Raw genomic sequence first — 24,365 nt, 5'->3', positions numbered from 1 at the left:
GTATTCCAAGAACTACGTTCTTTTCTTTATAGGATAATTAACTTTACCTTGTTCCAGACCTCACGCCAATCTGCGCGAGCTTAAAAGCGTGCATTTCGGCCTCCTCTAGCAACACGGTGTTGGCTCTTCTGCCAACACTTCATATTGGCAACGAGGATTTAACGGTCGTATTGCTCTAATTTACTTGTGTCATGGCTTCGCCACAATCTCCAGATGCACTGTCCGAATTTTATCGCTTGCAGAATCAGCAGACGCAGGCCTTATTGGATGCCCTTGGACAGCTTGTCCAGGGTCAACGTGTAATGCAAAACGATGAGGCAGCTGCCGCTCCACCGCTACCGCAGCCACAACATGCTGTTGCACCACCTTTTCGTCCTTTTGATGCGGCACTGGAAAGCTGGACGGAGTGGTCACGCCAATTTGGATTCCATCTCGCCGCCTACAGAATTCAAGGTAACGAGCGGCAGCCTTTTTTGTTAGCATCCGTCGGGGTGCACACGTACCGTGTGATAGTGAAATTGTTTCCCCGACGCGACATAGCAACTCTGTCCTACGATGAAATTTTGTCTGCATTAGATGCATATTTCAAGGAATCAGTCAATGTAGTTGCAAAAAGGTATACTTTCTTTCGTACAAAACGTACGGCCGGTCAAACTACACTCCTGGAAATGGAAAAAAGAACACATTGACACCGGTGTGTCAGACCCACCATACTTGCTCCGGACACTGCGAGAGGGCTGTACAAGCAATGATCACACGCACGGCACAGCGGACACACCAGGAACCGCGGTGTTGGCTGTCGAATGGTACTAGCTGCGCAGCATTTGTGCACCGCCGCCGTCAGTGTCAGCCAGTTTGCCGTAGCATACGGAGCTCCATTGCAGTCTTTAACACTGGTAGCATACCGCGACAGCGTGGACGTGAACCGTATGTGCAGTTGACGGACTTTGAGCGAGGGCGTATAGTGGGCATGCGGGAGGCCGGGTGGACGTACCGCCGAATTGCTCAACACGTGGGGCGTGAGGTCTCCACAGTACATCGATGTTGTCGCCAGTGGTCGGCGGAAGGTGCACGTGCCCGTTGACCTGGGACCGGACCGCAGCGACGCACGGATGCACGCCAAGACCGTAGGATCCTACGCAGTGCCGTAGGGGACCGCACCGCCACTTCCCAGCAAATTAGGGACACTGTTGCTCCTGGGGTATCGGCGAGGACCATTCGCAACCGTCTCCATGAAGCTGGGCTACGGTCCCGCACACCGTTAGACCGTCTTCCGCTCACGCTCCAACATCGTGCAGCCCGCCTCCAGTGGTGTCGCGACAGGCGTGAATGGAGGGACGAATGGAGACGTGTCGTCTTCAGCGATGAGAGTCGCTTCTGCCTTGGTGCCAATGATGGTCATATGCGTGTTTGGCGCCGTGCAGGTGAGCGCCACAATCAGGACTGCATACGACCGAGGCACACAGGGCCAACACCCGGCATCATGGTGTGGGGAGCGATCTCCTACACTGGCCGTACACCACTGGTGATCGTCGAGGGGACACTGAATAGTGCACGGTACATCCAAACCGTCATCGAACCCATCGTTCTACCATTCCTAGACCGGCAAGGGAACTTGCTGTTCCAACAGGACAATGCACGTCCGCATGTATCCCGTGCCACCCAACGTGCTCTAGAAGGTGTAAGTCAACTACCCTGGCCAGCAAGATCTCCGGATCTGTCCCCCATTGAGCATGTTTGGGACTGGATGAAGCGTCGTCTCACGCGGTCTACACGTCCAGCACGAACGCTGGTCCAACTGAGGCGCCAGGTGGAAATGGCATGGCAAGCCGTTCCACAGGACTACATCCAGCATCTCTACGATCGTCTCCATGGGAGAATAGCAGCCTGCATTGCTGCGAAAGGTGGATATACACTGTACTAGTGCCGACATTGTGCATGCTCTGTTGCCTGTGTCTATGTGCCTGTGGTTCTGTCAGTGTGATCATGTGATGTATCTGACCCCAGGAATGTGTCAATAAAGTTTCCCCTTCCTGGGACAATGAATTCACGGTGTTCTTATTTCAATTTCCAGGAGTGTAATAGGGAGTGGGTTGCAACTTTGCAAGGCCTTACTAGGGATTGTGCTTTTGAGTGTGAATGTGGACTCCCTTATTCAGATACTATGGTACGTGATGCAATTGCACAGAACGTTTCTGATGTTCGTATACGGGACCAAATTTTGAAACTATTCAATCCCTCCCTTCAACAAGTGATGGACATATTGGATAGGCCAGACACACTTGACTTTGCTCAGGAATCATTTGAACCTTCGCCAGGTGTGTGTAACATTAACCGGCCCGCCGGGCGAGCTGCACGGAACAGTAAACAGCCCTCGTGCCCGTCCGCACAGCTGCCGCCTAACTCTTCGCTACATGTGCCACGCCAGCGCGCCAATGCTGCGCTAAAATCATGTCCGCGGTGTGCAACTAGACATTCGCGTCGGAATTGCCCGTCACGCCAAGCTATTTGCTTATTCTGTAATAAAAAAGGACATGTTCAGAGCGTTTGCCACAAAAAGCTCAGATTGAACACACACTACCATTCCAAGCCCTTTGCTTCACGCCGGAATCGGAGTCGAACCAAGAATACTCAGGCTCGTGAACCTTCGCCCATGGACATTCATGGAGTTAATTCCACTCCGCCCAGTGCCACTCTCTCTAACAGTGACTATGTTCGTCCCACAAATAGTGTGCGTCGCCGTCGACGGAAATCCCGTCAAGTCGCAAGTGCTTCTGTACCAATGTCTGTTCACGTTGAACGAGACAGTCGCTCTTGTCGTCAGCAGGACAATAAACTTTTTGTAGACTTGGACATTAATGGCAACGTGGTCCCATTCCAGCTCGATACCGGAGCTGCAGTTTCATTGATCAATAAAGACACGTACAAACAACTGGGCACACCTCCGTTGCGTGCCGCAAATGTTACGTTAAATAGTTATTCCGGTCAGAATATCCTTGTGTTAGGACAGTGCAGCCTTCTTGCAACATACAAGGGACAAACAAAACTTGTGTCTTTTTACGTCCTTCGTTCTTCTTCTGCAGTAAACTTGTTTGGTTTAGATTTATTTCAGTTGTTTAACTTGTCTATAGTAAATCAGGTCCTATCAGTGAACCAGACTGTGCCTTCAGACAGTGTTTCTCGTCTATGTGACGAATTTGCAGACATTTTTGCACCGGGCCTTGGTTGCGCTAAGAACTATGAAGTGCATTTGGAACTGAAAGTAAATGCGCAACCGAAAATTGCGTGATGAGGTCGCAAGAACCTTACACGATTTGGAATCACAAGGTGTGATTGAACGTGTGCAGGCTTCTCTCTGGGCCTCACCCTTAGTAATATTGCCAAAACCTTCCGGAAAATTGAGACTTTGTGTGGACTTCAAAGCTACAGTGAATCCACAACTAGTGATTGCAACTTTTCCTTTACCCCACCCGGAAGATCTTTTTGACAAACTGTGCCCGGGTAATTATTTTTCGAAGTTGGACCTCGCCGATGCTTACTTGCAAATACCAGTGGACGATGAATCCCAGCGTGTTTTGGTGGTTAACATGCATCTTGGTTTGTACCGATTCAAAAGACTGCCATTCGGATGTGCATCCGCCCCTGCATTGTTTCAGCAATATCTGCAAACTGTTTGTGCGTCGGTCCCTACTGCAGCAAACTATCTGGACGATATTGTGATCTCCGGAAAGACAGAAGAAGAACATTTAGCCAATCTCAGAAAATTATTTCAGGTCTTGTGCCAAAATGGTCTTCACTTGCGGAAGGACAAATGTGTGTTTTTTGCTCGTGACTTACCCTATCTGGGACATGTAATCAATGCCCAAGGCATACATCCGAGTCCAGAGCACCTCCGTGCCATACAAGACTTGCCTTCGCCGCAGAATTTGAAGCAGCTACAGAGTGTGCTGGGAAAAATCAACTATTATCATAAATATATCCCACACGCCTCTTCCATTTCAGCTCCGCTTCATCGCTTACGCCGCAAAGGTGTTCCGTTCGTCTGGACGACGGAATGCGAACGCGCCTTTCGCCAGTTGAAATCGGCATTGCTTTCTCATACTTGCCTTACGCCATTCGATCCCCAGAAACCCCTTTTGTTAATGGTAGACGCATCAGATTTCGGGATCGGTGCTGTGCTTACGCACAAAGATGGTTCGCACGATCGCCCTATTGCCTTTGCGTCCAAATTGCTCTCGTCTGCGCAAAGAAATTATTCACAGATCGAGAAAGAAGCTTTGGCCCTCGTATTTGGTGTTACTAAGTTTCATGATTTCTTGTATGGTCATCACTTTACCATCGTCACAGACCACAATCCCTTGACGTCGCTTTTTCATCCGAACAAGCCTGTACCTCCACGTACAATGCAGAAATTCATTCGCTGGTCTATTTTCCTCTCACAGTACCGCTACGATATCTTGTATCGGTCCACTGCTAAGCACGGAAATGCCGATGCATTGTCTCGTTTGCCTGTTGCTGAGGATAGAGCATTCGATTCTTCTGAACTTGCTTGCATGTTCATTGCTGCGGAAACCGATGACATGGTCGAATCGTTTCCGATTGATTTTCGTCGCGTAGCTACAGCCACAGCTGCCGACCCTGTTCTTGCTACCGTTCTGAGTTTTGTTGCTACGCAGTGGCCCTTGTCAAAGTCACGGATCGGGGATCTGTTGGTTCGCCGATTGTGACTTTCAAGTCACAGATGTTGAATTTGAAAGAGTCGCATTCTCGGGAGGACGCGTTATTGCTCTTTTTGTCCTCGTATCACTCTCAGCCCCGAGATGGTCGCTCGCCGGCTGAGTTGCTCCACGGTCGTCCTCATCGAACCTTGATGTCTGCTGCATCTGCCGCATCAGGTTCCTGTGCAGCGGCAGACACCTGCTTTTGTTCCAGGCGACGTTGTATACTATCGCAACTATCGCGGTTCACGGCGTTGGCTCGCAGGGCGCATTCTTCGCTGCCTTGGCCGCGCTATGTATCTGGTTTTGGGGGCCTCTGGTGAGGTGCGTCGGCATCTCAACCAGCTGCGCCTCAGTCGTCACACGGGTTCTGCCGCTCCCCGTCTGCTTTCAGCGACGGTGCCGTCCGGTCAGCGCCCTGGGGACCCATCTACTGCCTCGCCTCATCCCCAGGTGTTACCGACGCTGCCTTCCATTTTGCCCCATGGCGACGCGCCACCGCTGCCGCCTGTTCTCCCGCCGGCACCGCCTGCAGTGGACGCTTTGCTGCAGCCACCAAGCACCTCCCTGGATCACGCGCCGCCGATCGCTTCCCGTGACCAGCTGTCCTCCGACATGGAACTCTTGCCCGCTCCGGACCAGATGTCTTCGCTCGTCAGGTACCCCGACGCGATGGACGTCGACCCTTCGGCCCCTCCTGTCTCTCTACGGGCGCATACACCGCATGTTGGCGTGCACCCTGGACTAGGTTTTCAGGCGTTTCCTAGCTCCCATCGGACTGAATGGCCAGGTGCGGGTGGCACAGCCTCGCCTGTTGTTAGGCTCCCCATCTCGTCGCATACGACAACATGGGGTCCTCCCCACGGCAAGCGGAAGCCTTATAACACAACCGTATGCCGATTTGCGGGGGAGGAATGTGGTGTCACCGCCAGACACCACACTTGCTTGGTGGTAGCTTTTAAATCGGCCGCGGTCCGTTAGTATACGTCGGACCCGCGTGTCGCCACTGTCAGTGATTGCAGACCCAGCGCCACCACACGGCAGGTCTAGAGAGACTTACTAGCACTCGCCCCAGTTGTACAGCAGACTTTGCTAGCGACGCTACACTGACAAATACGCTCTCATTTGCCGAGACGATAGTTAGCCTAGCCTTCAGCTACGTCATTTGCTACGACCTAGCAAGGCGCCGTATTCAATTGATATTTATTATGTGAAGCATGTATCATCAAGAGCGGTGTTCTACAATTGTGGATTAAAGTTAAGTATTCCAAGAACTACGTTCTTTTCTTTATAGGATAATTACTTTACGTTGTTCCAGACCTCGCGCCAATCTGCGTGAGCTTAAAAGCGTGCATTTCAGCCTCCTCTAGCAACACGGTGTTGGCTCTTCTGCCAACACTTCACTGCCTCTAGCAGAGGACATCATGATTGGCCTCCATAATCTTATGGCTGATTCAGAATGATTATTGGAATTCAACAGCTCTTGCCATGACCTGCTATTTTCAACTAAGCACACCAGACAAAAAAATTAGTCACCACCAGGAAACATAATGCTAGTATCATGTCTCCTCTAGCCTTGATAATGAACTCAATTTGGTGAGGAAGAGAGTGCACAAGTTTCTACAGGTTTACCATCCCCATCTAAAAAAAAAAAAAAACTGTATGCAGCGAACATTTGGAACAGTACGAGAATTGTGGAGATGACTCTTGGAAGAATTGTGAGAGGTGATGAAACATGGCTTCATCCTTTTTCACCAGAGACAAAGAGGCAATCAATGGAGTGGCATCATGCAAATTCACCCAAGAAAATAAAATTCTTCTGCTGGAAAAGTTATGGCTACGGTGTTTTTCGATTCCAAAGGACTCTTGCTTGTGGACATCATGCCAGCTGGAACCACCATAAATTCTGATGCATATGTGACGACACTGAAGAAACTTCAAGCACGACTGAGTTGTGTTCGATCACATCGGCAAAAGCAGGATGTTTTGCTGTTGCACGACAATGCACGGCCACATGTCAGTCAAGAAACCATGGAAGCGATCACAAAACTCGGATGGACAACACTGAAACACCCGTCTACAGTCCTGACCTGGCTCCATGTGACTATCATCTCTTTGGGGAACTGAAAGACTATCTTCGTGGAACAAGGTTTGAAGATGATGACTCCCTTGTGCACACTGCCAAACAGTGGCTCCAACAGGTTGGTCCAGAATTTTACCGTGTGGGTATACAGGCGCTGGTTCCAAGATGGTGTAAGGCAGTTGAGGGGGATGGAAATTATGCGGAGAAATGAAAATATTGTTCCTAAAGGATGTATCTACACGCTGTAAAACTTTCAAACATGTAGAATAAAAGATGGATTTTTTCAAAAAAAAATAGTGTGCATTTCTTTTGGAGTGACCCTCATACATGACAAGTAATACCTCAACCGAAATTGAGAACAGAATAAATTCAGAGTGATTACTTTTCAATATGCACTCATTGTGCATACCAGCTGTGACGATCTAACAAGTTAAATGAAGTGTGCATGAAACCAGTCCCCAAATTAAAATTCATATTACATGATTTACTGCTATGAACATCCATTTCCTACGGACATGGAAACAACAAATTATAAGGAAACATTCTTCTGAGTTGTCAATCAGAAAATACTGCAACTGTAAATCTGAGACATCATTCTAAAAGGATGGACCATACTAAACTTGCACCATAGGATTGAGAACTATAGAGTCCCCTAAATGGGTCAACTGTGCACTACATGTCAAAGGATGCTACCTAGGTAGCTGACTGTGTAGGGTGCACACAAGGGTTTGTTAGATTAGGTGGCTTTCATTCAGTTCAGATAAGAACAGTTGTATGAGACATGAAAGTATCAGTGGATCTGGTGAGAACATTAAAATCCTTGTTATTAGCTGCTGAAACATTCACAACAAAGTGCCAGTGCTCAAAAAGAACACTGAAGATTACATAATACTAGGCATAAGAAGCTAGTTAAAGCCTGAAGCTGACAGTAGTGAGATCTTTGGGGAAAATTTAAGCTTATACCGAAAGGATGGGGAAATGGGTGGTGTATTTGTCACAGTAGATAAGAAACTCATATCCACCAAAACAGAAATTGGAGCTGAATGAGAGATTGTTTGGGTAAGACTCAGTATCAAGGGTGGGCGTAAAATTATAATAGGGTCCTCCTATTGACCACCAAACTCATCTCCTGATGTAACCAAAAACTTCAAAGAAAATATCAGTTCACTTGTATATAAGTTCCCAAATCATACTATAATCATTGGTGGAGACTTTAATCATCCAAGAGTAAACTCAGAAAATTACAGTTTCGTTGGTGGTGGGCATGATAAGTCATCCTGTGAAACTTTACTAAGTCCTTTCTCTGATAACTACTTAGATCAGATAGCTGGGAATGCCACTCATGATGAGAATACAGTGGCAACAAATAGGCCTGACCTCTTTGAAAATGTGCTCATCGAAACTGATTGGTTACCATGACGCAGATGTGGCAACAATGATTAGCAAATTACAAGGAGCAATTAAAACAAGCAGAAAGATTTATAAGTAGTAGTATCATACCTAAATGAGGAATCTGAAACTTTTATTACAAGACTGGAGCATGTACAGGAACTATGACTCAATGTAAAAGAACCGTTGACCACATTCATAGCTGAACAGTTTATGGCGGGAGGGACTCTCCATGATATGCAGAAACTGTAAATAAATTCCTAAGAAACAGAGATTACTGCATAACGGGTATATATTTAAAAATAATAATAATAATAATAAATAAAAATAAATAAAAAAAATTAAAAAAAAGCACAGGCCTGTAGACACCGAGATGCTGAATCAAATGCATTTGGTTGTCAAGAGCCCAATGCACAAAACCTTCAATGACTACCATAGCAGAATATTGTCAAATGGTCTTGCACAAAACCCAAAGAAATTCTGGTTGTATGTAAAGACTGTTAGTGACAGCATAGTTAGTGTCCAGTCCCTAGTGAATGAGATAGGAACTGACTGAGGGTAGCACAGCAAAAGCAGGAATGTTCCACTCTGCTTTCAAATATTCCTTTACAAAGGAAAACCCAGGGGAATTGGCCCAATTTAATACTTGTACAACAGAAAAAATGAGTGAAATAAGTATTAGTGTTTGTTGTTTGTTTTGTTATAGGGTGCAAAAACAACCAGGGTCACACGCGCCCTAGTCAAAACTATAGTACATGAAGACAGAGAGCAGTTAAAAAACAACATGTCAATCCCATAACATAAGAGAAGAAAACTAAAAACAGGGATGTGGAGAAAGGACTACAAGACACCATACAGAAATGGAGGTCCAGATGAAAACTTATAGCCGCGCGGGATTAGTCGAGCGGTCTAAGGCGCTGCAGTCATGTACTGTGCGGCTGGTCCCGGCGGAGGTTCGATTCCTCCCTTGGGCATGGGTGTGTGTGTTTGTCCTTAGGATAATTTAAGTTAAGTAGTGTGTAAGCTTAGGGACTGGTGACCTTAGCAGTTAAGTCCCATAAGATTTCACACACATTTGAACATTTTTTGAAAACTTATATGGCCTCCACCATATTGCTACAAAGGATAAAAAGTAAAACGCGGTCAACATTTGCTAAAACAGACGATAATTCAGATGGTAAACCCACGCAGGAACATGAACAGCTAAAAAATGGGCAATCCGTCAGGAAGTGGCAGAGAGTTAAAGCTTGGGCGCAGTGTGTACGAAGTTGTGGGGTAGAGCCATGTAACAGTTGATGATGACTAAAAAGGCAGTGCCCAACACACAACCTAGTTAAAATGACCTCCTCCCAGCGGGAGGGCCAAGAGGAGGTTGTGCAAGCCACAGGGAGAGGCTTAATAATCCAGAGCTTATGCCCATGATGGGAGGACCAATGGTGATACCAAAGTGATACCACCTCCTCAAAGACGGCAACACAGAGATCATTGGAGCGAATGTAGGAACTAGTGGGTTGTGGTACGAGGAATGCAGCCTTTGCAGCCTCATTTCCTGGTAGACCAACATGACCAGAAACCCATATAAACATCACAGTGGCTCCACCAAGAGTGAGCAAGTGACAGTTTCCCTAGACCTGTTGCACGAAGGGATCGGCAATGTACAATGCACATAAGACTTTGAAGAGTGCTGAGAGTGTCTGAGCACATGACACAATTGAAAAGTCTGTGTCGTTGAATGTACTCCATGGCCTGATACAGGTTAAAGACCTCAGCTGTAAATACTGAGCAGTGTGCCGGAAGCCGATATCGAAAAATGTTGGCGCCAATGACAAAGGCACATCCAACACTACGGTCCGCCCAAGAGCCATCAGTGTACACAAAAGTACTACCACAAAGTTCCATGCAAAGGTCATGAAATTGAAGGCGATACAGCGAGGCTGGAGTAGTGTCCTTAGGAAGTGAATGAAGGCCAGGATTAACACAGGCCACTTCACAAAGCCAAGCTGCAGGTAGTGTGAAGTTAAGCCGCCGCAACAAGTCCCGAAGGAGACCTCCAGGAGGTAACAGAAGAGGGATGCACCCCATACTGGCAATCAAAGAAGTCATTGAAGAAGGAGGCATAGGATGGGTGGCCATGCATGGCTGACAAACAGCATGCATACCTACTGAGGAGAATGTCACGGCAGTAGCACAGTGGTAGTTCAGCAGTTTCAGCATACAGACACTCAACACAGCTAGTGTAAAAGGCACCAGTGGCCAAACAGATGCCACAATGGTGGATAGTGTTGAGACGCCACAAGAGGGACGGATGTGTAAACGCATAAATGAAGTACCCATAGTCGAGTTTCGAATGGACAAGGGACTGGTACAAACAGAGCAGGGTGGTTCGATCTGCACCCCAGAAAGCACCATTGAGGACACTTAGGATATTGAGGGACCACATACAACAGGCTACCAGGTAAGACATATTGGAGGACCAAGAGTGTTTCCTATCGAGCATGAGCCCCAGGAATTACGTAGCTTCAACGAATGGAAGTGCAACAACCCCTAGATGTAAAGATGGTGGGAGAAACCAATTGCACCATCAGAAATTCATACAGACGGTTTTGTCAGAGGAAAAACGAATGCCATTGTCGATGCTCCAGGAGTAAAGACAATCAAGACATCGCTGAAGATGCCACTCAGGGAGACAGGTCTGTGAAGAACTGCAATAGATGGCAAAATCATCAACAAAAAGGGAGCCGGAGATGCCGAGTGGGAGACAAGCAATTATAGGGTTAATGGTTAGCAAGGAGGACAACGCTCAGGACGGAACCCTTTCCTGGATAAAGGTGTCCGACAAGGCAGAACCCTCATGCATATTGAAAACACGGGCGTTTAAAAATTCCTGATGGAAACGGGGCAGGCAGCCACAGAAGCCCCACGCGCAAGAGTACGGAGGATACCAGTTCTCCAGCAGGTGTCGTAGGCCTTCTCCAAATTGAAACACACAGCCACAGTCTGGGATTTCCGCAGAAAACCATTCATGACATGGGTGGACAAAGTAACAAAATAGTCAACAGCAGAATGGCGCACTCAAAATTCACACTGTCCAGTGGTTAGTAAATTGCGCAACTTGAGCCACCATATCAGCGTGGCTTGAATCATACGTTCCATTACCTTGCAAACACAGCTGGTGAGAGAGACGGGGCAGTAGCTAGAAGGAAGGTTTTTGTCCTAACCGGGCTTAGGTAAGGGTACAATGGTGGTTTCATGCCAACATCTGGGAAACATGCCCTCTGTCCAGATGCCATTGTAAGTTTAAGCAGAAAGTGCTTACCCAAAAGAGAAAGGTGCTGTGGACAGCGTCTGGTCCTGGGGCGGAGCATCGGGGTGAACTGAGAGCATGATCTAGCTCCCTTATAGTAAGGTGGCATTGTAGCACTCACAATTCTGAGAAGAAATGGGTATCGCTCGAGCCACCTCCACTCATTTCCGATGGAGGAAGGCAGGCTGATAGAGTGAAGAGCTCGAAATTTCCACAAAATGGCAGCCCAATGTGTTGGAGACAGCAATAGGCTCGATGATGACTTCTGCTACTCTCAGGCCTGAAAATGGAGTTCAGTCCCACATGACAGAGGAGGGGGTGGAACTGTTAAAAAAAACTAGTGAATGAAATCCAGCTAGCTTTTTTGCTATCCCGAAGAATGTGATGACACTTTGCACTCATCTTTTTATAATTAATGCAGTTTGCCATTGTAGGATGATGATTAAAAACACGGAAAGCACGTATCCGCACACTGGGACATAGCATAGTGTGAGGAATGGAACATTCTGCAACACTAAGGATAACGTTTGTGAGACATTCCATCTGGAGATCACAACTGGGGAAATTTTGTTCTTCGGAGGTTGCCAGGGAGGGATAAGGCCGACAGCCAGCCTTAGTAAGCTGCCATTTGGGCATGCATGCAGGTGGGGTAGGCATCAGCAAATGGATAGCACATGGGAAATGGTCGCTCGAGTAGGTGTCAGGAAGAACGGACCACTCAAGACAATGGGCAAGCTGGCAGTGCAAAAGGAAAGGTCCAAATGGGAATAGGTGTGCAAGGAGTCAGAAAGGAATATCGGTGCTCCACTGTTAAGGTAGAAGAGCTCAAGTCGCTTAAGAAGATCAGCCAAGAGGACACTTCTCTGACAGGTTCAGGGAGAGCCCCAAAAGGGGATGATGCACATTAAAGTGACCAAGTAGCACAAATGGGGGAGGTAGCTACCCAATAAGCTGAAGGAAGTCAGCCATGGTGACATCGAATGATGGAGGGACATAAATAGTACAGAGCGGAAAAAGACAGGTGAGGAAGGAAAAGGCGAACTGCAACAGCTTGAAGACGGGTAGTCAGGGAGATGGGTTGGCTACGAACATCATCCCATATGAGCAGCATGATGCCCCCATGAGATGGAATGCCAACCTCAGCAGGAAGGTCAAAACAAACCAGGAAGAAATGTGAAAGCTCAAAGCAGTTATGAAGACACAATTTTGTTTCCTGAAGGCAGAGTACAAGGGGATGCTGCGATGCTAAAAGCAGCCATAAACCCTCCTTGTGGAACCGAAGGCCGTGAACGTTCCATTGGAGAAGAATCATGATGAGGAAGAAATGAAGGGGTGTCACCTCGGCGGCTACCGAATGACAGCCTGCGAAGACTCACTGTTAGAGGGCACAGAAGCAGGAGGATCCTGCTCCATGGGGTCCACTGAAGCATCGGCTTGCTTATGCTGTTGGTCTGTGGATGCCAACACAGAAAAACAGTTGGTGGTGCGCACCAGCGACACAGAGGCCAGCAGGCTAAGGTATCACATGGCAATACCACGGAAAAGGATCTTCGAGTCAGAGAAGGAGAAGACCGTTTGCGTTTGTTGGACATCTTCGTTCCTTTCCGGTTAGCAAAGGAAGACTCATACTTTGGTTGGCTGCAGGGACGTGGGAAGTTTGCACGGGAGTAGTACTTCTGTCCTTTCTGGCCTACCGTTTGTGTAGCTGGTTGCTCGATGTGAGAGTTTGATGGTTTGTTGCACAGCTGGATGGTGATGCTACTTTGACACTGGGCGAATTCACAATCTCAGAGCTGAATTTGAGGTCACGTGTCTGCATGGCCATGTCCTTCACGGAGAGGTAGCAAGAACAGAACTGTAAGTGCCAGATGGGAGAACGTAAGGTTTGCGACTAGCCAGTAACCTGCGAGCAACTGGGTAAGGCATTTTTTTCCTTTACCACAATCTCCAAGACAGCCCTCTCATCAAGATACAGGGGACAATCCCGAGAGATGGCAGCATGTCTGCCATTGCAGTTGATACAGTGGGGAGAAGGAGGTAGTCAATCGCACTCGTGCGCACCCTTACCACAGGCTACACATTTGGCTAGGTGTCGACAAGACGTTCTGGTGTGGTTGAAATGATGGACACTGGCAGCAGCACATTGGGTTCGGAATGTGCGATTGGACTGTGATAATTTCATAGCCTGCTTTGATCTTGGATGTAAGCAACACTCTATTAAAGATGAGAAAAAGAGTGTAGGTGGGCACTGAGGAGGAATCTACCTTCTTCGTCACCCAATGGACGGCGACACCCTGATCAGAGAGGTATGATTGGAATTTGGCCTCAGTCAGACCATCGAGCAGCCTTGTGTAAATAACACCACGGGAAGAATTCAGAGTCCTGTGGGCCTCAACATGAACAGGGCAGCTGTGGAGAAGCGAGGTGGCAAGCAGTTGTTATGCTTGAGAATCAGAAGTAGTCTCCAAAACCAAAGTGCCATTCTATAAATGAGAGGAGGATTTCACAGGGCCAGCAACTGCATCAATACCTTTCTGAATAATAAACGGATCTGCCGTTGTGAAGGACTGACTGTCTTCAGTGCGTGAAACCACAAGGAACTATGGTGCGGCTGGAAGGATCTTTGAATCATTAGCCTCATTCCACTTATCTTGTGTAGACGTTAACTGTGGAGATGATTGGCTCACTGCAAGAAAATCCCCCATAATTGCCAGCGTCTCCAATGGCACACTGCTTCCAACTAGTGGTCCCCTTCACAAGGGGGCGCACGCACCCACCTTAGGCAATTGCTCACACCTCAAGTCACACCTCCCGAACACCTGACAGAGGGACCAGTCAGCAATTTGCGAAGGTAGCAGCTGGCTTGTACCAAGGGGTACATGCAAACCCTACCTGTCGATCAGAGGCTGGGAATTTACGCGTTACCAAGTCATCTGTTACCCATCAGACATGTGGGCCAGCCGTCAGGAGCGCACAGGGAGGAAGAAGAAAAAGAGGAACATCAAACGCCGAAGCGGAGGAATGACACTGTTTTTATGTCAGCAATGGACAATGCAAAACATTCCCAATAAAACCCCAGACATGTTCCCCAAGGGAGGGGAAAAAGAATAGCAAGAGGATACACATGTAGCACAGAAGGAAAAAGATGCTGCAAAGGCTGGGGCCCCTTGGTAGCCAAGCACAAACCCACCAGTGATAGTCAGTGTACAGAAGCTGGAAGAAGTGATAGACCTTTCAAAGAGTGGCGAGCCCCCTGGGGGAAGTATTGGTGTCAGCAACATTCAGAAACAGCTGAAATCGATAAAATTGAACAAAGTTATAAGACCCAATGGAAACTCTGTCAGATTCTATACTGAATTTGTGGCTGTGTTACCACCTCTTCTATCTATAATCTATCGTAGATCCCTTGAACAAAAAACTGTCCTGAAGACAGCTCAGGTCACACCCCTCTACAAGAAGGGTAATAAAAGTTATCTACAAAACTACTGTCCATTTCTGTGCCACTGATTTTTCATAGAATTTTAGAACATATCCTGACCTCAAACTTAATGAGTGAGGTATCTGAAACAGAGTACCAGTAACTTCCTGCATGCTAGCCAGCACAGACTTCGAAAATATTTATCATGCAAAACCCAACATGTACTTTTCTCACGTGACATATTGAAAGCTTTAGATCAAGATGGTCAGGTAGATGCAATATTTCTCAATTTCAGAAAATCATCTGAGTGAGCACCATATCCAAACTTTTTATCAAAAAGTACTGTTGTGTAAGATATCAAGCAGAATTTGTGACTGTATTGATGATTTTATAGCAGAAAATATGCAAGTTGTCTTGGATGGAGAGTCATTGACAGATGTGGAAGCAATTTCTAGTGTGTCCCAGGGAAGTGCAGGGGAACTTTGCAGTTCACGTTACATATTAATGACCTTGCAGACAATATTAATGGTAAAATCAGGTTTTTTGCAGATAATGCAGTTATGTATAACAAAGTACTGTCTGAAAGAAACTGCATATATATTCAGTCAGATCTTGATAAGATTTCAGAGTGGTGCAAAGATTCGAAACTTTCTTTAAATGTTCAAAAACGTACAATTCTGCATATCACAAAACAAAAACAAGGTAGTTTCCTATAATATCGAGTCACTGTTGGAATTGCTCAACTCATAAAAATATCTGGGTGTAACACTTTGTACGGATATGAAATGGCATGATCAAATAGACTCAGTCATGAGTAAAGCAAGCAACAAACTTCAGTTTACTGGGGGAATACTAGGGAAATGCAATCAGTTTACAATGGGGATTACTTACAAATCACTCATGTGACACATTCTCCAGTATCGCTCAAGTGCATGGGACCTCTGCCAAATAGGCCTAACGAGGAATATTGAATATAAGTGCAAAAGATGGCGGCGCGTGTAGACGTACTAATAAACCGATCCGCGGAAAATTACGAGTTTTTAAATCCTGTGTGTGTAAAATGCAGTAAGAAGGTGAAATATGGTGTTAAATTATGATCGTGGTCACAGAAATGGATCCATCGTCAATGTTTAAATGTCTTAGAGGAAAAAAAAATGACCTGTGACTGTGGAAATGTGCACTGTAACTATCGTTATATCGTGTGTTTACAAACGGAATGCGAAGAAGAATGCACGACTTCTTCATTAAAATATGATCTTATGTTAGCTAAACTATATGTAGAGAAGCTTGAATCAGTGATAGTTAGTGTACAGAAGCTGGAAGAAGTGACAGACCATTCAAAGGGTAGTGAAACGGTTGTAAACGAACAAAACGGTAACTTTATTAGGCCTAAAAAGTTTTGTCGTGTTAATCGTAACGAAAACAACTTTCGTCTCCCACAAGCAAATAAGTTTGAATTTTTAACGTGTGATGAATATGAAATATGTGAAAAGAGCCAAAGAAAGGAAGTACTTTCATCAAATGCAGCGACCACAAATCATGTCACTAGGCCTACGAAGTCCTGTAATAACAAGAAAGGAAATACCAGAAAATATATTCATGGTTAGTGGAATAACGAAACCGGGTGCCCCTTTGCGCGAAGTTTTAAAAGACTGTGAACATTCTTTGAAGCTGGGAAGCAACTGTCTAATAATAGGAGGTGCTAATGATGTTTATAGGAACGAGGGCAAACTCGCCACAAGAGCTCTAAGAAGTACATTACAGAAAATTACAGATGTCAACTTCTTCATTGCCAGTATCCCACAAAGACATGATCTTATAGAAGAATCCTGTGTCAACAAAGAAATCACAGTTACTAATAGGAAATTTGAGAAAATCTGCCGAAGCCTCCCAAATGCCACGTATGTGGACGTACCATCCGCAGAGAGAAGTCATTTTATAAGGCATGGGCTTCACAGAAATAAACTCGGAAAATCATTCATTAGTCGAGAAATCCTTAATGCAGTGAAGGCAGTTAAGGACAAGAATAGCACGACCATACCACTTCCACGACCAAACACAGCAACTGAAAATTTCCAACAAGAAAATGAAACTGAATCACTGACAACAGGTCCAGCACTAGAATCTCCACTTTCTTCAAAAACAGCTGAGATAAATGATTCAACTAGGACAGAAGTTTCCAAAGCAGCTTCAGCAGATGCAGCTACATACTACGCAACTGCATCATTAACAAGGAAAAAAATGCCTGATGTGCCAACAGCCAATGACCTTTCATCAGTATTGGCCGCTCCTCAGTCTTCAACAGTGAAAGACTTTTCACCAGCTTCACCATCATCAGCAGTAACAGAAGCAAACAGAAGAAGCACAAGAACCAGGAAACTTACAACTCTGCAGGATTTTTGGTACCCGGCCTCAGTTACAAGACTAACATAAGGCAGATATCTTCAGATACCAACTTCCAAGTCAAACTGGCAACAGACTCACCTCCACTGTCATCAACAGAAGAATAACCATGCCACCAGCTCATCTAAAGGATTTTTTAGCATCAGGTCTAAAGGGAAAGGCGCCACCAAGGTAAGTGAAAACAAATGCCTAACAGAGTTTCACCAAAACATTCAAGCCATAAAGAACAAAGCACAACAGCTAGAAGTAGAATTGGAAAAATTTGATAGCCAAATTGTGTGTATCACTGAACACTGGTGCAAAGGGAAGCAAATTGAACACATTGCATTAGCCTCATTTGACCTTGCATGTTACTATAGCAGAATCTCAATGAATGGTGGAGGTTCATGTATCTATGTAAAAAAAGGTATGTCATTTAAAGTAAGATATGATCTTTTAGATCTAGGTGAGGACAAACATTTCGAACTTTCCGCTGTTGAAATAATAGGACCTGGCATAGCAAAAAAACTAGTCATATTTTGATGTACCGCTCTCCCAGTGGAGACATTGATATATTCTTCTCAAAACTGAATCAAAGCTTAGACAAGGTTTCTGGACCAAAAGCAAATGTAATTATCTGTGGTGACTTAAACATTAATATGATGAAGCCTGATAAGGCTAGCAACATATATGTGAATATTCTAAGCTGTTATGGAATATCCTCCCTTGTTAATTGTCCAACTAGAATAAAGAAAGAATCCTCCTCATCTATAGATCATGTAGCTACAGATATTGATAGTAAAAAATGTCATATTGTTGTCCAAAACCTGGGCCTAGCAGACCACCTCTGCCAGATCTTAAAAACTAACATTCATGTAGAAACTGCTCCTAAACTTTGTACATACAAAAGAATGTTTTCCAAATCAGCCCTGCATCAGTTTAAATCCCAGCTAGAATATGAAGATTGGAGGGAAGTCTATGCAGAAACCAACGCAAATCAGAAATTTATCAAGTTCATGTCAATTTTCAAACTCAGATTTGAAGAGATGTTTCCCAAAACTCTTTATCAAATTAAAACTACAAAGAGAAATCAGTGGGTGACTACAGGTATCAAAAAATCCTCAGAAACTCTTAGATATCTCAACTCCATAAAAAATAATCAATCTAACCCAGAAGTTCTGCAATCCTACAAAAAGTACAGGAAAATTACTTGAAGCTGAAAACAAGAGCAAAGCAGCCTGGAACATCGTCAAACAGGAAACATCTAACTCTGCTAAAAAGGACGTCAATTCACATATTAAAAACAAAGATGTACCAGTAGGTAACCCTAAAAAATCAGCTGATTTTGTAAACTCATATTTCAGTAGTATTGCAAAAAAATTACAGCAGAAATTTCCAGATACGTATGATTTACCTACTCAGAACCAGCCAACAAACTCAATGGTGCTCTTGATAACTACAGAAAGGGAAGTGGCACTAGTAGTACACCAACTAAAAAATAAAACTTCAGTAGGACTTGATGAAATCCCAGTCTGTGTAATTGTATAGACTCCATTAAGGGCCCATTAACAGACATAATTAATGAATCTTTCGAATCTGGATAGTTTCTGGAGTACCTAAAACAAGCAAAAGTTATACCTATCCTTAAAAACGGAGATGTGGAAAATGTAGAGAACTACAGGCCGATCTCTATACTGTCTATCATTTCTAAAATAATAGAAATACTAGTCAAAAAGAGACTGCTAAATTATCTGAATAAATATAATCTTCTTTCCAATGACCAATTTGGTTTTAGGCCTGGAAAAGGCACACAATATGCTATAGCACAGTTCATTAAAGTAATTTTAGAAGCACTGGACAAAGGTGAAAATTAAGTGGTATCTTTTTAGACTTGTCCAAGGCCTTTGATACAGTTGACCACAAAATCTTACTTCATAAATTAGGGCAAATAGGAATAAGAGGTGTGTGAAAGAAGTGGTTCAAATCATACTTGGAAAACAGAGTTCAACGAGTTGAGATATCACAAGTTTCAAACAATTCCCTTATAAAACACCTGTCTGACCCAGAAAATGTGAATATAGGCATCCCAAAGGGAAGTGTATTAGGCCCAATATTGTTTCTTATATACATTAACGACTTCCCACAAAGTATCAGACATGGCGAAAAAATACTTTTTGCTGATGACAGCAACATAGTAATAACAGGTGAAAATCCAACACAACTGTCAGAAAGAGCAAACGAGGCTCTCAATGATGTGCACAACTGGTCATTAAAAAATAAAGTAACCCTAAATGTAAAGAAAACTAACTATATTAACTTCCAATTGAACAAAAAACACAATGCCACTAGAATAAAAGTTAATAATAATGAATTAGAATGTGTAACAAGTACGAAATTCTTAGGGATGAATGTAGACATCCAACTGAAATGGACAAACCATGTCAACATTTTGGCAAAGAAATTATCCACAGCATGCTATGCTCTTAGAATCCTTGCACCGGTATGCAATAATACCTGTCTTAAAATAACATATTACGGACACTCAGTCCTCAGCTATGGGATCATGTTTTGGGGAAAAAGTGCCAGTAACATACAAACTGTGTTCAAAGTACAAAAAAGAGCCATAAGGATAATAACAAATAGCAACAACAGGGCCCACTGTCTAGAATTATTTAGAAAGCTAGGAATTCTAACTGTTTCTTGTGAGTATATCTTTCAGAACATAATATTCATTAAGAAAAATCTCAACATGTACAACACAAACAGCCTAATACATGACCATGAAACAAGAGCTTGTCACCACCTCCATCTAGATAGAAAGAACATGGCAAAGACGCAAAAAAGTATATTTTATAAAGGGATAAAACTGTATAACAAATTACCACAAGAAATTAAAGAAATAAATGAGCCCCTCACTTTCAGACAAAAGCTTAAAACCTTTTTAGTAAGTAAAAGTTGTTATACTGCAAAAGAATATTTAACATAGATGTAGATTATTAGCAACATATGACATTATCACCAAAATATTATGTAATTATAAATATGTGTATGACTAGTTATAGAAACTACACAAAATATGAGAAACCTGTTTAATTGTAAATGTATGTGTGCTCACGTGTTGTAATCTGACGACATCCATACAATATTTATTGTTCCACGGATGAATAAATAAATAAAATAAATGTATGTGAGATGCTGAAGAAATGGAATTGGCAGACTAGTGAAAACAGACATAAACTATCTTGAAAAGCCTAATTACGAAGTTTCACAAACTGTATTTAAATGTTGACTCTAGGAATATACCCCCCCCCCCCCGCCCCCCCATGTATAACTCTCAGAGGGATCATGAAGTCGAGACTAGATTAATTACAACACACATGGACGCCATTAAACAATCATTCTTTCCACAGTTCATGAATGAATGGAATGGGATAAAACCCTAAAAACTGATACGATGGGGGGGGGGGGGGGGGGGGGGGGGGGGGGGGGGGAATTACAAAAGCATCCTACTCCACCCATCTGCTTTGACCCATGACGTCTTCAATCTGATGGAAAAGGCCATTCTCAGCTCTCCAATATGGCAACATACACGAAAATACATACGAATAAGACAATAACATCTCCCTCCAAAAATATAATCAAACTAACAGGACAACTGTGGGAAATGGGTGGGGGGGGGGGGGGGGGGGGGGGGGGGGGGGGGTTGGGGTGGGAACAAGCTAAATATAAAAATGAAAAAAAAAAAAAAAACGTACCGCAATCCCAAAACACACAGAATGACAACAACAAAATTACCATGTTCCACTACATCAACAAAATCCACAAGGATCGGATACTTCCATTGACTTAACAGCTCAACTGCAACTGTCCATACCACGAACAACACAACACCTACAACAACAAAAGCTGGAATCTGATATTTCTCTTGATCTATAGGCTACATTTAAAATAAATAACACGTGCTACATGTGATGAATTTTCACTAAATACATATTGGATAAATGACAATTTTCTCCAAAATAACGCTTTCTATAGAGGCTACTGTAAACCATAGTTCTCCTGCTTCAAGTAATAGAATTTTGTTTTAAATCATGGCTTCTGGAGCTTATTGCATTCAATGCTAAAATTTTTCTCTTCTCCTAGTGGTATTGAAAAACAAGAAATTGTCTCACATATCAACTACAATGTCCACCATTTACCACCAGATGTTAACTAGAAAGCGTTTGTTTTACCTTCATAAAGTGTCAAAATAAAGGAAATCTGACAAACCTGTGGTGTTATATTTTGCTTAATGTAAACAACACCTTTATCTGTCAAATATGCTTCTCCTTTATTCACACCATCACTAGAAAGTTTTGTAGTTTTCTCGAGTGTAGCTGTTTTCAGTGCTTCTTTTATCGCAGTTTCTGCTGCATCTACAAAGAACACACAGTAACAATCAACACACAGTGATCAACAAAATAAACGAAAAGTATTGAGTTTAACAAAGAGCTTCACGCACTCTTGAACATACTTAACAAAAACGATATTATATATTTTCCTCAATAATTACGAGACAAATGGAACCTTCCAGCACGCTATTCCCAAGAAATTCAGCCAAGTTCCACAATTCCTCTTTGGTGGGGAAACGCTTACAATTATTCAAATATTCCACATTAAAATAAAAGGCGAACATGTAAAATGTGACTGAAAATAAGCATAAGAAAGTGTTTCCTCAGTTCTACCAATGAAATGAAAGCAGAAAATCTGAATGTAAAAATTAACAATAAAGTATCTTTCCTCAAAATAATTGAAATGAAGAGCACATTCTTCTATATAAAAAAAAGGTAGATTACATTACTATTATCATATCAAGAGTATTTGTTCTTTTCTTGGTCAGTTCCCAAAACCTCACTAACATGTTGCTTTCCTGTCGGCAATGCTAACTGCAGCGAAGGGGAACAAAAAATTACAATGTGAGCATATAAATTTAATCTGGAAAAAATGTTTTTTAATGTGTAGGCACTTTACTGTCCTGACGAAAAAGATGCGTTACACTTGACAATAACTGGTACCTATTGCAAAGTCTAACATAAAGAGTAAATAGAGCCATCGAATCCAACCACAATCTGTAATACGCACTAATGGTGTACGCTTACAGTCCAAGACACTTGTTACAAATGTATAGGTTTTGAACATCGAAGGCCATCGTTTCGAACCATGTGGTGACGAAATCAGCCCAAGAAAAAAATTTCTTTCCCGTTCCTATTTAACTCTGCGTGTTCACACATCGATCTCCTTCTCATTTCAACACCATTAGATGGAAATGATGTTCAAATGCAAAAAAATATTAAATCCCTCATTTCAAAAGAGAATGCAGTATTGTACTACCGTTCAAAACAGGCATTATCAAGCCCTCTTTCAAATAGTTGAGGCTGAAGATGCGAAAGTAATGCTTCCGCAATTTACTTTCCCAACTTCTTCCACTTCTTTTTCACAAAGGAGTAAACACTGGATTGTCAAAAATTGAATAGTGAATACAATTTCCCGCGCTTTCCAAAGATGATAAGAAAAGCCGTACAGAGACTCCTTCTTAACAGTGTTCCCAGGCGCAACCAAAGTTAATGCTGAATGTTGCAGAGTGAAAATCTCATACTGGAAAGTTAATGCTATTCGAGGGGCATCACTAAAGTTGCATATGGAGAAATGCAGATTTAATAGTGTTACTTGAGGGAGGAATATTTTAGAGGTCCCACTACAGCACTTTTTTTAATTTGTAACGCTACTAGCTTCCAAAAATTATCGATTACCACCAATCGACTACCCTTCGCCGACTACATTTCGAATCACCACCAATCCTTTAATATTCGCGCCAGTTTCGGATGAAAGAAGCATCGCACTTGGTGGATGTGAAGGGAGTTGATTGGACGGGACTTGTGCCATGGTCATTCCTGGGCTACTTCAATTTCAATATCAGCAAGCGTGACACTAATAAAACATAAAATGCAAATCAAAATAGCATGAACAAGTAACAGGGAATTGTGTGAAATAAGTAGGACCAAAAGAAATAATTATTTCATGTGAACACAAATACTGTGCTGACCAAACTAAATCAGTGCCAATTAACATTGGCTGTCATGACACGTCACACCATGACACATCAAAGCATTCTTACTTCTACATCAACACCAATGCTCTGCAAACCACCATAAGGTGCATCACAGAGGGGTGAATCCCATTGTACCAGTTATTAGGGTTTTTCCTGTTCCACTCATGTATGGTGTGCAGGAAGAATAATTGTTTGAATGTCTCTGTGTGTGCAGTACTCATTCTAATCTTATCTTCACGGTTCCCATGTGAGCGATATGTAGGGGGGTTGCAGCATATTCCTAGGGTAAGTTCTTGAAAATTTGTTAATAGGTTTTCTCGTGATAGTTTACGCCTGTCTTCAAGAGTCTTTCAGTTCAGTTCCTTCAGTATCTCTGTGACACTCCCATTCTTTAAAAAAATCTGTGACAATTCATGCTGCCCTTCGCTGTACGTGTTCAATATCCCATGTTAGTCTATTTGGTATAGGTCCTACACGCTTGAGCAATATTCTAGAACCAGTCAAATGAGATTTGTAAGCAATCTCCTTTGTAGATTGACTGTACTTCTCCAGTATTCTAGCAATGAACTCAAGCCTACTACCTGCTTTACCCAAGAATGAAAATATGTGATAGTTCTATTTCATATCTTTAGGAAGTGCTACACACACACACATTTGTATGAGTTGGCCGATTTCAACAGTGACTCATTGATATTATGGGATAATACGTTTTACGTTTTGCAAGTGCACAATTTTACATTTCTGAGCATTAAAACCAAGTTGCCAATCTCTTTACCACTTTGAAATCTCAGTAAGACCTGACTGAATATTTGTGCAACTTCTTTCAGATGGTATTTCATTATAGATAACTGTATCATTTGCGAAAAGTCTGAGGTTATATAAAAATTGTCTGGAAGGTCATTAATATATAACATGAACAGGAAGCCTCGCAACACACTTCCCTCGGGCACCTTCGAAGTTATTTCTACATCTCATAATGACTC

At 43.4% G+C, this 24,365-nt stretch overlaps 1 protein-coding gene across 1 annotated transcript in view; it reads right to left on the bottom strand.

Moving 5' to 3' along the window:
* LOC126475790 (fructosamine-3-kinase-like) overlaps positions 1 to 22,800 on the bottom strand; it is a 45,577-nt gene extending 22,777 nt beyond the window's left edge. The window contains exons 1-2 of the mRNA XM_050103493.1: positions 22,665 to 22,800; positions 21,564 to 21,709 (exon numbers count right to left, since the gene is read on the bottom strand). Coding sequence (XP_049959450.1) covers positions 21,564 to 21,709; positions 22,665 to 22,680 — 162 coding nt within the window. The 5' untranslated portion in view covers positions 22,681 to 22,800. The remainder of the gene's footprint in view (positions 1 to 21,563; positions 21,710 to 22,664) is intronic.
* Positions 22,801 to 24,365: the final 1,565 nt, after the last annotated feature.

Source organism: Schistocerca serialis, chromosome 1, assembly GCF_023864345.2.
Source record: "Schistocerca serialis cubense isolate TAMUIC-IGC-003099 chromosome 1, iqSchSeri2.2, whole genome shotgun sequence".
Classification (NCBI taxonomy): Eukaryota; Metazoa; Arthropoda; class Insecta; order Orthoptera; family Acrididae; genus Schistocerca; species Schistocerca serialis.
This window is presented reverse-complemented; position numbering and strand designations above follow the sequence as displayed.